This window comes from Rhincodon typus, chromosome 16, assembly GCF_021869965.1.
Source record: "Rhincodon typus isolate 14 chromosome 16, sRhiTyp1.1, whole genome shotgun sequence".
Taxonomy (NCBI): Eukaryota; Metazoa; Chordata; class Chondrichthyes; order Orectolobiformes; family Rhincodontidae; genus Rhincodon; species Rhincodon typus.
Window position 1 is genome coordinate 14,370,385 of NC_063347.1, and position 15,116 is coordinate 14,385,500.

Sequence of the window (15,116 nt, forward strand, 5' to 3'; positions counted from 1 at the left end):
ACCAAAAGGACAAATGATTAAACAGCCTACATATTAACTAACGTGGTTGATCCATACCCTCCTTTAATGTAATCCAAAAATGTGAAATCAGATTCCACTTTGAAAGAAAGAAGAGTCACCTAGTGGGAAAAAAAGATAACCTGTCAGTATGAAGGGCTTGCACAGTAATACTGGTCTAGTAACATAGAAAGCATTATTATATATTCTTTCACGATAAGGGAGAAGACTGTATGGAATCATGATCCCTGTGTAGATTTTTCATGTGCCAGGACAGAAAATCAGGAAGTTATACTCCTTCTCTAGATACCTTTGCCCTGTAGTAAGAAAACATCTTAAGCCTAAAGATAGCCAGTCTTGTTTACTTTTCAGAGACTGTAAAGTGTAATTTTTAATTGATAAGTCACAGACTTTTATAAGTGGGAATCAGTCAACTTGTGTCTCTGGCAATCAGATACAAATATCTGGAAGAGTATCAAAAAGCAACGTTTTGATTAGCACAAGTATTATCTCTGTAAACCCTACTAAAGTGACCAGTCTTTTCCTCTATCCGTTGTGCATATGTGTGTATATATGTGTGTACGTGTGTACATGTGTATATGTTGAATTAGGTGGTTAGTGTTTTATCTGGTAGAGTTATATAACAACGGCAGCTCAAATTTATTTAATTGTAATAAATAATAATTCTTAAGTGTAGAAACCTGGTACATTCTTTGTCAACTTGGGTATGAAAGAGCAGTAATTTAGGGCATTCTGCATACTTTTAGCTATCTTCAATTTTTGATGACTTCAGGAATACCAGGCCTTGATATCTAGTGGACTATCCTAGGTGAGGTGTAACATTAGAAATAAGAGGCGAGTCAAAAAGACAAAAGGAAAGAAACTACAGATCAGTCCGTGAGTTGTTCACAAAGAGCAGATGGTTATAGCTATAGCTGTAGAGGTAGAGTTGACTTTGATTATTGAACAGTCAATTTCACAATCCTTAGGTTTGCAGATTGGTTGAGATTCTGTAGTTCTGATTATTTTTGACCACGATTGAATTCCAGCATTCAGGGAGAAAGAGAGTCCTTTTGTTGTCTTGCTTCCCTTTTTAGGAGAAGCAGAGTGTCAGCCTCTTGATATTTTTGTGGTCACAAAAGATCACAGCCCAATTTGTTTTGATCACCCGCTCCCCCAATTTCAAAGGACAGCTGTTTGGAATTCTCTTTGTATCCGTAGGAGTGACATTGTACCGATCTCTCTGTCTCTCTCTTTCTCTTTCTAGACTGTCACTGGAGAGATATCTATTTTCAGCTATCAAGCCTCTTTTAAAAAAACACGCTTTGGAATTACAAGTTAAAAATATCCAAAGTACCTCATTTCATTAAAAAAAAATGCAATCTCCCTCTAAAGCTGATTTACCCTGAGGTGAGTATTATAGCACATTGGAGATGGTCATTGCCTGGCACTTGTATGGCACTGATATTACTTGTCACTTTTCAGTCCAAACCTTGATATTGTTCAGGTCTTGCTGCATTTGAACATGGATTGCTCCAGTATCTGAAAAGTTATGAATGGTGATGAACACTGTCCAATCGTCAGCAAACATTCCCATAACCACTGTTAGACCATAACTGACTTCATAATGGATTGAAAGTCATAGATGAAGCAGCTGAAAATGGTTGGGCCTAGAACACTACCCTGGGGGACTAATGCAGTAATGTCCTGGGGCTGAGATGAATGACTAAAACCATCTTCCTTTGTGCGAGGCATGGCTCCAATCAATGGAGAATTTTCCTCACATTTCCCACTGACTCCAGTTTTGCTAGAGCTTCTTGTTACCATACTGATTGAATGCAATCTTCATATGAAGGACAGTCACTCTTCCCTCACCTTTGGAGTCTGGTCCTGGTGGAACCCAAACTGAGTGACAGTGAGCAGTGGTGCTTGAAAGCATTATTGATGATCAAGAGTAGACTGATGGGGTTTGGTTCGATTTGTGCTGCTTTCTGAGCACAGGACATAACTGAGCAATTTTCCACATTGTCAGGTAGGTGTCGGTGTTGTAGATATACTGGAACAGCTTGACTTTGGCATGGCAACTACTACAGGAACAAAAGTCTTCAGTACTATTACTGTATCCACTGTCTTCAGCTGTTTCTTGATATCACATGGGATGAATCAGATTCATTGAAAAAAAGCAATTCCTAAGACTCCAGCTTCACAGGATGGATCACCACTTTGCACTCCTAGCTGAAGAGGGATGAAAATGATTAAGCCTTATCTTTTGCACTGTTGTGCAGGGCTCACTCATTAATGAGGTTGGAGATATTTGTGGAGATCCCACCTCCTGTTAGTTGTTTAGTTCTCTACCACCACCACACATGACTGGATGTGGCAGGACCCCAAAGCTTAGATGTGGTCTGTTGGTTGTGGAATTGGTTAGCTCTATTGCATGCTGCTTCTGCTGTTTGGCATGCAAATAGTCCCGTGTTATAGCTTCACCAGATTGGCACTTCAGTTTCAGATATGCCTGTTGATGCTCTTGGCATGTCTTCCCGTATTCTTCATTATAAAGTAGTATAAGAGCTCCTGGGACAATTCTCCAATTTAAAATACCTGTACAGCTTTTGACAGAAATTATTATGTACTTGAAAGATAGAACTGCAATGGATTCAAAAATACAACAAATAATGTGTCAAAAGTTAACTTATTTTTGAAGTGGGGTCCACCATGCTCAAGGTTGCTCTCAGAATATAAGTGCTGAGCTTTCAGTAACGTCTAAATGCCCCATGCCATAAATGATGGGTTTACGTAAGAATCAAAATGTTGGGTATACCTGTAGCTTAATAATGTACATTTGCATATTACTTATATGCCATAGAATTACATGGAATCTAAATCATGGAAACCTTGGCCCATCACTTAACACAGCCGGTTCAAGTCAGTATTTCTCCCCACTCTAGCATCCTTTTACTTGAATTACCTTTGCTCATCCAAACCTCCAGGCAGCCTATTTCCCCTCATGAGTGTTGTAGAGCTGGTTGGGATTATGTTGATACACAAGGGAGGATTATGGTCATGAAATTACTTAAGTATGACGAGGGTATTTCAAATTTAAGACTTGGCACCAGGAACTAAAATACCTCAGCCAAGTCATGGGACATACTGCAAGATAAGGTACAGTCAGCGATGTTTTGGAAGGAGACTGACCAGAGAAACATTGGAATAGTTAAACAAAGGTAACAAAGGCATGGGCAAGGCTTGCACCAGCAGTCAAACTGTGGTAAGATAGAGGTGAACAACCTTACAGATGTGAAAGCAATTGGTCTTTGCCATGAAAAGGATATGGGGTCAAAAGCTCAGTTGATATTTGAATACCATTCTGAGGCTGTGGTTAGTTTGCTTCAGCCTGATACATGGGCTGAAGAGAGGAATGGAATTGATTACAAGGGTACAGAGCTCCTTATAGCACCAAGAGTGATGTCTTGAGTCTCCCAAGTACTGAAGACTTTCCAGCACATCCAAGAGTAGATAAGCTGTATTCCAATTTAAAATGGATTAAGAGAGGCAATGGACAAGCTGAGCTGCATGTCATTAACACACATATGTTAACTCTAGGTCTATGAATGATATTACCCAAGGACTGACATGCAGATGTGGAAGAGGAGTGGTAGATCCAGATGACATCAGGCTGGTAGATAGAGAAGCTGTAGAGAGGGTGAACACGATAAGGAGGGCAACATTTCTTATGCATTTTTTCCTCTCGATTTTAAGATGTTTCACTAATGAACTTTTCTACCTCATTCTGCTTTTGTAACTCATTTGGGATAGTACTCACTGTTCCAGAATTGATGTACTTCTTCTTTTTCCCTCTTTTCTTTGGATTTAAAACCTACAGAGACAATAAAAGGCTATTTATGCACAGATGACAACAGTAAGGATATGGGCGTGATGTCACATCTGTTGGCAAATATTCTTCTTTTGAAAGAAGTTAGAATATCACATGTGATTAAAACATTACAAGACCACGCTGTGTAAATTGTTGCCACGCCAACAATAAGGATTGGCTTTGGGGATCAGAGACTTTCAATAAGAAGCTGTGCTTAAATCACTGGTTATGAAATTGTGGCCCACAGCATGCGATTTCCTGTCTATTTTAACTCTTCATTCACTCCCTCCACTACAGACATGCAGTAGTAAGACTATGTACCATTTGTATGATGCACTGCAGCAACTCAAAGTTTCTTTAACAGGATCTTCCAAACCCACCTCCATCATCAATAAGGACAAAGACAACAGATGTGTGGGAACACCACCACCAGCTGAACGTTTCGCTCCAAGCCACACGTCCTCCCATTAGGAAATATATCACCGTTTCTTCAATGTTGCTGAATCAAAATCCTCCCTATTGGCATTTTGGGTGATTGTATACCAAATGGATTGCAGCTATTCAAGAGGAAGCTCACCACCATTACTCCAGGACAATTAGGCAATGTCAATAAATGGTAAGCCAGTCAGCTCATATCTTGTGAGTGAACAAATTAAAGAGTGTAAAGCCATCATTTCTTGACCAGTGACCCCTGTAAGAACACATTCATTATTAAGTGCTTGGTTAGGCCATTAGACCATTGACAACTCCTACAACATGAACATTCCCTATCCTAGAGGGCGTAAAACAGTTTGTCCCAGGCACAACAAATCTCTGCTCTGTGGGATCAATATTTTGTTTTAAATATTAAATCAGTTTACTTTTACATATTAGATTATAGTCCTCTCAGCAATGCTCAGCTAACAGCCTGTTAAGAGCATGAGGCATCAATCTGAAGAACAATCAATAGCTGGATCAGTGAATCCTCGCATCCTACCCCCATTTCTGCTTCATAAGTTTACAAATATCATCTTTCGTGAAATGGACAGCAATTAAACATTAGCATTTAATCGGATACTTTTGAGAAATCTGTAGTGCTGGGTGTTAGCACTGGCTCAAGAGGATTGAGTAATGTGAAGGTTTATAGGTGGTTAATCAAATCTAATGTTATTTGAGTATGGACCTCAACATTATGTATTCTTGCTGAGCTGTTGGAATTTAACAAAACTGCATAGGCACCCAAAAAACTGGAGTGGTGTCAACAACCAATGGATTCTCTTTAGTCTGATTGACTATTTTGACACTGGGATTGATGATTGCGACTTTGCTTGTAGAATCACAGGTTCATTTAAACAAGCGTGAATATTTCCATTTCTTATGCCTAACGGCCTCTCAATAAGGCACCATTTTAGGGCCAATTAGTGCCAACTTATAGTCAACTATGAGATGTAACCTCATCCTAAATTGGGAATTATCTTGCTGTTCCCCAAGCTAATTGTGATTCTCATTTTGAGTATGAGATGCCCAGGTTCAAATCCTGTGAGAAAACACCTTTTAAGAGAAGCTTGAGATGCTTTCTTGAAAGCACTGCTCAAAACCATGAGGGATCTAGATAGGAAGGAACTGCTCCCACCGCTCGTAAGTCAAGAGGACTTGGATTTAAAACGATTGACAAAAAGATCCGAGGCAACATGAGAATTTTTTCCTTTTGCAGCAAATGGTTACAATCTGGAATTTACTGTCTGAAAAGGAATTGAAGGCTGAATCAATTGAGGCTTTCGAAAAGGAGTACATAAGCACCTAATGAGCTATGAGAAAGGGCAGAGGAGAAGGGCGAGCTACATTGCTTTAATAGGTAGCTGGCATAGGCTTGACAAGTCAAATGGCCTTATTCTGCACTGTAGCCATTCGATATTTCTACAATTCACTTCACTTTAGATCCTTGAAAATCATTTGAGGTAGGCTGTTTGCACCTTGTTAGTACAGGCTGGTTTCCAACCTAGACCAGAGGTGTGCAGAGGCTGTTTGTCAACTCACTATGCCATCCAGTTCCTAATGGGGACTTGCAAAGCCTACATGGGTTTAACTGGACAGCTCCTAAAACAATGTAGTGATTGCAAGTGTTTGGTGACGGCAATGCAGCGGTATGCCAACTTTGTGCTGCCTGCTCATGTGAACGGTCTCAAAGTGCAGTCAGCACCAAGTGTTATTCATTAGCTGGATGAGTCAGTGGGGGCCAATCAGTTGTTAGTGGCAAAGTCCATACTGTTAAAGCAGAGCTGCACTGCACCTCGAGCAGGGAAAGGAGCGAACTTGGTGGTGAGGGGCAGGACTCACAGTCAAAAGACATTGGGAGCAGATAGAACGGAGGCCAAGCTGAATGACGTCTTATGCTGTGACCATCAGTGATAGCACCTTCAAATGCTATACCCCATCAACTACATCACTCACTCAGCAACAATCTCAGTCAAACAGGCTGGATACCCAATATTTACACTTCACAGTTGTGCATACTACCAGCTATTCAACCACGACAGTCAAACTGACTGCACAAAACTCACTGACACACTTCCCTCTCTCCTGCAGGACAAGATGGGTCACTAGCAGAGGAGCAGAGTTAACCAGAGGTGGCCATACATGTCCTAACCCCATGGAGAAGTCTGCGGTGATCAGTATTGGTAAGGTCCCTACTGATGTAGTGGCCTATAGCACGGCAATGCAGTTAACAGACTCTCATGCACAATCCTCCTTTTATCTCCTATTTTTCTGACAAGCTACAGATAGTACAAGCATGCACTATCTAGTTTCTTGTTCATTCTTTCACCACAAAGTTACTTTTGTGAATTTTTTTTTTCAGATACTCAAGAGATGAAACCTGGGCACCCACTGAACAAACATTGACTGTGAATATAAGGCTTTGTCAGTTGATTTAAACATCATAGCCACTCATTATAGATGTGAGGTGCTGCATTTTGGAAAGCCAAATCAGGGTAGGACTTATACACTTAATGGTTAAAGTCCTGGGGAGTATTGCTGAACAGAGACCTTGGAATGCAGGCTCATAGTTCCTTGAAGGTGGAGTCAGGTAAATAGAATTATGAAGGTGTTTGGAATGCTTGACTTTATCAGTCAGTGAATTGAGCATAGGAGTTGATCAGTTGCATTGGTGGTTCAGTGGTAGAATTCTCACCTGCCACATGAGAGGCCTGGATTTGATTCCTGGTCAATGCAATAAGTCTTTCTTTGAATCTCTAGCCTCAAATAACACTGATGTTGCTAACGTTGATCTCATCTAGTGCACACCCTATGCAATGTAACCTGTATGCCTCTGTCTAAGTCTTTTATGATCTGTACATCCTTTGCTTACTATGATCTGCATTGGAAGCATTGGAGGCTGAGGGGTGACCTTATAGAGGTTTACAAAATCATGAGGGGCATGGATAGGATGATAGCCAAGGTCTTTTTCCCAGGGTAGGAGAGTCCAAAACTATAGGGTATAGGTGTAAGATGAGAGGTGAAAAGATTTAAAAAGGACCTAAGGGGCAACATTTTCACACAGAGGGTAGTGCATGTGTGGAATGAGCTGCCAGAGGAAGTGGTGGAGGCTGGTACAATTACAACATTAAAAAGCATCTGGTGGGTATATGAATAGGAAGGTTTAGTGGGACATGGGCCAAATGCTGGCAAATGGGACCAGATTTATTTAGGATATCTGGTTGGCATGGATGAGTTGGAAAGGTCTGTTTCCATGCTGTACAGCTCTATGACTTCATAGCTCAAATAGACCGCATATAGATTAGAGATAGATAAGAGGTAGGATCTGCATTTGATGAAATACTAGGCAGGAGTGGTTGGCAGTCAGGGTAAGGATCAAGGATAATGCAGGGGCCAGCTCAGCATAGTGTCGCGTGACATATGGGTTTTGTGCAGAGCACTCAGATAAACACTTTAATGGGGCAGCCTAAAGGAAAACAAGACATACACAAATAAATATTTGGTGTACAGGGACATGAGCCAGGAAGAATGGTCAATGTCAAAGGAGAGTAAGGAATTCTGGCATAAACTTAACACAGAGCTTTGGAAGGTGTGGCCCATTCCATTGATACAATTGTGGACTTAACCACAATACAGTGTCTGATGGTCAACATCATAACTCCCATTGCAGTATAAGCAGCAGCAACCCAATATCTGAGTGCACCATTGGAAACTGTCATGAAACCTGCTATCATAGCCATAAGTTGCATTGACAAAAAGGGCTTTCAGATACCCACCAATGCAGACATAGCTTCTTCTTATTAAATAGCATTTACTTTGCTGAAAAGACACAACAATAAAACAAGACAATATCTCACCGTGCAGTGTAGGAGGCAATGGTGCAATGGTAATATCATCAATCTAGCTCCTGGAGCCTCAGGCTAAAATTTTGGGGACAGGATAGACAATGAAGTCTTAATTTATTAAAATCTGGCCTAATGGTGACCATGCGACCATTATTATGTGCCATAACAAACCGTCTGGTTTCTAGCATCCTTTAGAGAAAGAAATCACTTACTCTTACCTGGTCTGGCTGACCATTTATATGGATGGTCCTGTTCAGTTTCTGGTCAATGATAACCCCAGTATGTTGATAGTGAGGGGTTCACTCATTGAGATCCAACCACACAGCAATGTGGTTGATTATCAACTGCTCTCTGGGCAATTAGGGATGGGCAATAAATGCTGGCCTAGCCAATGAGGCCCAGACCCCATAAAAGAAATACAAGAAGAGTTAAATATTAGGCATGAAAATTAATTTTGTTTCTCACTTCATTTCGATTTCTTGCACTGCAGCATTTTTGCCCAGCAGCAGATACAGGGCATGGGTATATCTGTATTTAGGGGCTAATGAGCTCTGTCTACTTCCTTTTGAGGCAGCACACCTGGTCAGCAGCTTATTTGGATATCTCAGTGTGGTTGGATCTCAATGAGCGAACCCCTCACTATCAACATACTGGGGTTATCATTGACCAGAAACTGAACAGGACCATCCATATAAATACTGTGGCTACAAGAGCAGGTCAGAGGTTGGGAATTCTGTGGTGAGTAACTCAGCTCCTATCTCCTCAATGTCCATACACTATCTACAAGGCACATGTCAGGAGTATGATGGAGTAGTCCCCGCTTGGCTGAATGCCGTTCCAATAACACTCAAGAAGCTTGACACCATCCATGACAAAGCAGCCCAGTTGATTGGCACCACAAACACCAACTGAAACATTCACTCCCTTCATTACTGACACACAGTGGCAGCAGTATGTGCCATCTGCAAGATGCACTCCAGCAATTCACCAAGATTTCTTTGACAATGCCTTCCAAACTGACAATACCTACAGCCTAAAAAGAGAAGTGCAGGAGATGCAGAAAACACCACCAATTACAAATTTCCCTCCAAGTCATACACCATCCTGACTTGGAACTATACCGTAGCTTCTTCATTGTAACTGGGTAAAAATCCTGGAACTCCCTTTCCTGTGGTTGTCCATACACCATAAGGACTGTAGTAGCTCAAGAAGGCAACTTATCATCGCCTTCTGCAGGGCTACTAGCAGTGAGCAAAAAATTCTGGTCTAATCAGCAACGGCCACATCCCATGAACAAATAAAAAATTCATGGAATTGTTTAATGTGGATTGCACTAAGTCAGTCAGTGCACTTACTTGTGAAAAGTAAAATATTCACATAAGAGTGTCACTAATGGAATCAATAATCATTTTATTTGCAAAACATGCAGGATTTTATTTGCAAGAGATCCAGGATCATCACCCATTAATCATGTGGCTGAAATTGCAAGAAGCCTTGCCCGTGGTAAATAAGGGGAATTCCCAGAAGTAAGGGAGAATGAAGCAGCTCAGAGCTTAGAGTATTTAGCGTTCATCGAGATGGTGATTTTTTGGTCAGCTGGCTTTCCTCAGCAAGGACCCACTCGCTCTCTCTCTCTGTCTCTTCTTTTTTTCTTTTGGCTGCTTGGAGGGAGTGAGGGAAGAGCTTTCATCTTTAAGACCACCGGCAGCGATGGCAGGGGAGAAAGTCAAACCCAAAGTGATCAATGTCCAGAAACTCACCAGCCTCCTGCATGTCAGTGTCGGGACTGGGCTGGTGATTGACAGCCGCTTGTTTGCAGTATACAATACCTCCCATGTGCTGAACTCGGTGAACTTCTGCTGCTCGAAGTGAAGGCTGGAGCAGGAGGAGTTCTCCATCACCGAGCTCGTTCAGCCTTTCAGGCAAGATGAAGACCTCAAGGGGAGAGGGGTGCAGATGCCGCTCATTCAGGCTGGTCTGGCCCAATAGAATTGATTCTGGGTTCATTTTACAACGCCCTGCATTACAGTGTAGCTTCAGTGGGACTCTGGTAGACAGTGGCGAGGAAGCGGCTGGTGGAGGGGCGAGCACGGTACCTGGCATCGGCTGCTACATTGGTAGAGATGACGTTGGTGAGATAGGCCCAGCGTTGAAAGATGATGCCTGCAGAGTGGAAACTTTGACATTGGTTGGGTCCGGAGTTGGCAGTGACGAACCAGTGGCGGAAGAGTTAGGGACTCTCTTTAAGTTACATTTTTTTTATTCTTAGCTAATCAAAATAGTGTTGGATCATGGCAACAGTGGAAGCTTTTCATTGTATTTTCTCATGTAAAATACCCATGACAATAAAATCATTCATCATTACTCTGAAACAAGCAAAAACAGAAATTGCTGGAGAAACTCCGTGGGTCTGGCAGCATTTGCGGAGATAGAAACAGCGTTGACATTTTGAGTCCCCTGACCCTTCATTAGAACATCTCCAGTATCTGCAGTTCTTTATGTTAAATTATTACACTGACCAAAATAACAGCCACTAACAGCCCGAAACTTTCTTAAACCTTCTTGTCCAAATTTCAGCCATGGAGAAAAGATAACTGCTAGCCCAAAACTAATACATGTACTCTTGCATTGCAGTCCATCACATAACACAAGCAGTTCTGAAAATAAGTTACCACAATCAAGTCCAGCTTTTCTGTCCTTCCTTACTCTCTGATATCTTCACCCTGCACTTAGAGAAGCTGCACTACAACTTACTGAAAGCTTAACAATTCATGCTGTGAGAGTAATGGATTTTAATATATTTATATAGGTATTTGCCTCCTGTATTATTCATAAAATGCCATTATAACTATTAAGTAGTCAGCCACATTAGCCTCTTGAACTTTACGGTCCTTTTAAAGGGCTGTCATTATCCTCCTAGAGAAGAGATGATTAGTTTCAGACATTGATTGCTGCCAACAGCAGAAAGCACTATCTCAGTCTATATTTTAACAGGAATGTTAATGTAGAAAAATGGCCGAATGGGCAGTTTTATTTTCTGTTATGGTTCTGTGAAATTCTTTGGGCCATTGCAAACACCAAAGAGGGTTTGAAAGCAGGACCGAGGTAGAGAGTGGTTTAGGGAGGGAATTCCAGGGTGAAGGACCTAGGTTGTTAAAAGTGCAGCTGTCAATGTGGGCTGAAGAGAGTGGAGAATGTGCAAGGCTTCTGAGTTAATGGAACAAGTGAGTACACAGAGGAGAGCAGTTGTAATAGGCTACAAAGATGTTGAGGTTCAGGGTCATAGAAGGCATTAAACACTAGGAATGAGAATTTTAAATTTAAAGTGTTGCATGGGGGTTGCAAGAGGTCAGCAATGTGGGTCAATGAGGACAGGGGTCATATGTGATGTGGTGCGCAGAAAGTTACAGGCAGTAGAGGTTTGGAAAAGCTGCAATTAATGAAGGCTGGAGCACAGTATTGGAACAGTTGAGGCTGGAGGTAGCAAACATAAGAAAGTGAGTTTCAACAGCAGATAGACCAAGGTGGTTGTGTCTCAGAAGTGGAAGCAAATGGTCTTTGTGATTGAGAGGGCAGAAGGATGACAGTTTAGCAAAAATTAAACAGGTAAACATGGCAATGAAGAGTTTGACCTCTGCCTGACAGAGTAGTTAAGGGACAGCAGTCAAAACAGTCATTGAGAGGCTGAACACAATGGTTTTGTAGCCTGATATTTAACAGGGGGAATATATTACTAATCCAAGAGTTTTGAAGAAGGGTCATTTGGACACAAAACATTAACTCTGATTTCTCTCCACAGATGCTGCCAGACCTGCTGAGATTTTCCAGCAATTTCTGTTTTTCTTTTTGATTTCCAGCATCCGCAGTTCTTTTGGTTTTTTTTTATAAATCCACTATTATTTACCATAGGCTTGTCAGGCACATCAATTTATTTAGATCTGTTGCAGATATGCATTGTAGAGGGTTTCATATCAAAATAATGCACTAGGGTTTAAATTCTTAATGGGAGGATCTGCACCTGAAAAGTTATATAACTTTCAACTTAGAATAACAAAACCCCAAAATGTTGAGAATTACACAGCAGATAAACTTTCAAGGTCAAAGTATGTGGAGGAATTATACACCAGACCTCATCTCTCCTCATGAAAAAAACCTCACACTTTCAGTATCCATATCGTTCTTAATAAATTTTTGATACCTTTATGCATATTTAGGCTGTTACTCTTTGCAATGGAGTGACCTGATACTGGGCACACCTGCAGTTTGAGTTAAACACATATTCGATAACACTGTCAGTGTGACTATTGTTTTTGCATTTCATAGACCTATATTTACATTGTTTTGGAGTTAGTAGTCAGTTTTAGTTAGTTTTCTTCGTTGATCTTTCTATTGACTTTTTAAAAAATTCTAGTTGAGCTCAGTGTCTACGTTGAGGTCCATCCTAGGTAGAGGGCCTTTAAAGGATTGATGAAGTAGTCATGTTAAACTAACTCCTTTTATGGAACTAAAGAATGATACAGCACACTAGGAGACCATTCTGCCCATTGTACCTGTTCACATTTATTCCTTTGAATTCAAAATATTTCCATTTGCAAGAATTATAGCAGTGCACTCTGTGAAGGAGCAGGGGATCATTGATAGCAACTTCTGGAGTTCCACAGTGAAACACGCATGAATGGATGTCAGGAGTGTCTGTGTATTTCCTAATAGTAATCGTTATTATAACAGCAAAATTTAAGTCATACGAATTTTTATCAGTGGCATAGAACATGTCATAATTTAAACCATGATTCTAACCAATACTTTCACCTCATCCTCCCATTTTCTAGTTTTAGAATTGGCAAAGGGTGGCGCCTTACATAGAAATGATTCTTCCGCATAAGGACAGTCTCATTTCAAATACAGCTACATCATCTGAACAAGTAGATTTATGGATTACATACATAACAGTATCAAACATTACGTCGTGCTTACAGTATGTATATAGCTCTATGTAAGACACAAACTGTTCTCACCTCGTAGACATTGAACTGACTTTGACCGCGGGACAGTTCTCTGTAACTTGTGGTGAACTCCCCAATGAAATCATGGCTTGTATTAGAGATCAAGGATGATGGAGAGGCAAGACAGAGAAAAACAAGAGAGAAAAGCTCATTAACTTCACAATATTATCTCATTACGAACGACCAATGAGTTGAAATTATGTTCCTTTCCCTTTGCTGAGAATTCCTCAATCCCAGGCAGGCTGACAGACTTGTGCCAAAACTCATCATCATTTGTTTACCCTCAGCTTTTTGAGAATAATCCTGAGGGAACTGAATTTAATTTATTGTACTTCCGTGACTGTACTGTGTCTGCCACCTATTTGGCCCCTCACAAAAAAGGAACAGTGTTCTTGTATGAGATCCCAGATGGAATTACAGTTTTACATCAGGACCTGAAGAAACAGCTATTTCAGGTGAGGTGTAAATTGGGAGTCATACAATGGGTTCGGTGATTTTTGCTCATTGTAGGAGTAATATTAATAATTCATTATTTTAACAATCTAACAGTCCAGCATTGGTCTTCTAAAAGCTATCCCTTCTCCTGGAGACATCACAAAAGGCTTCACATGTAATTAATTACCTTCAAAGTACAGTCACTATTAATATGCAAGTAAATATGACAGTCAATTTAAAAAGAGAAAGGAGAGGATCTCCAGCTATCTCAAAGCACTTTGCAGCCACTTCAAACACAGTTGAAGTGTAATCACTGTTGTAGGAAATGTGGCAGCCAAATTGCACACAGCAATTGCTCACAAACAGCAACTTTATAATGACAAGATGATTTGATTTCCTGATATTGATTGAGAGAAAAGCATTGGTCAGGACACCAGGAATATCTTATCTGAATTAAGGCAATAGGACTTCTCCCAGCCACCTGTACAGGCAGGTGAAGTTTAATATAATGCCTCATGCCAAAGGTAGCACTTTCAACGGTGCAGCACTCCCTCAAGTACTGCATTGGAGCATCAACTTTGATTTTTGTGTTCGAGCTCTAGGCTAAAACTTGAATAGAGAACCTATGTCTCAGAGACAAGAGTGCTACCAACTGAGCTACAGCTGAAGCATCATTTGGACATAACAAAGTCCCAAGAACTGCAAATTAATTAGTGGTAATTTAATTTAGTTTTGGTGCTGTTAATCGAAGGAAGGAGCAGTGTTGGACAGGCTGTAGGGTGACTCACTTGCTGTTCTTTGAATTGCTTGACTGTATATGTTATGCCCAATTGGACACACACAAGGGTAAGTCTTAGTCTCATCCAAAACATGACATTTCTAAAAACACGGCTCTCTTTCAGCACTCCCCTGAACTATCAGTGTTATTAAAAACAACATGGCTACCTGCCAACAGAGTCTTCAATTAAACAATTATAAAAAAAAGATTAAACACTGTGGATCCTGAAAATCTAAAATAAAAACAGAAAGTTCTGCAAATACTGAGCAGGTGTGGCAGCATCTGTGGAAAAAGGGGCAGAGTTAAAAGGGGCAGAATTTTCCAAGCCCCCAGATAATTGGGCAATGGCAAGTCCCTTGTATGGTGAGATTGGTAAAATGAGATTCTTGACTTTGAACAACAAAAGTCTGATTTCACACCCAAGGTTTGAATGACAAAGTTAGGATCTCGTGATTGGGCAATGACAGTTGATTTTCATGTGCTTACTTCCCTTTAGGACCTAACCTTACTTCATTTATACGCAATTTCTTATTCTCCCATGTGAGGGGTGTCTGGGGTAGGGAGAGAGGGGAGACAGAGAGAGAGAGAAAGAGTAGATGGTGCCAATCCCTGACATGAAAGACAGAGTAGGTACCTCACAATATCAGCTCACCGTTTGCTCCTTTAGGCGAACGTCTCAGATAACACAGTGTGGAGCTGGAGGAGCACAG

The 15,116-nt window shown here is 40.9% G+C and overlaps 1 protein-coding gene across 1 annotated transcript in view; it reads right to left on the reverse strand.

Annotated features, from left to right (window-relative positions):
• LOC109927445 (copine-9-like) overlaps positions 1 to 15,116 on the reverse strand; it is a 369,357-nt gene that overhangs the window by 51,760 nt on the left and 302,481 nt on the right. Inside the window, exons 12-14 of the mRNA XM_048606481.1 lie at positions 13,206 to 13,281; positions 3,821 to 3,874; positions 58 to 119 (exon numbers count right to left, since the gene is read on the reverse strand). Of these exons, the coding sequence (XP_048462438.1) occupies positions 58 to 119; positions 3,821 to 3,874; positions 13,206 to 13,281 (192 nt within the window). The remainder of the gene's footprint in view (positions 1 to 57; positions 120 to 3,820; positions 3,875 to 13,205; positions 13,282 to 15,116) is intronic.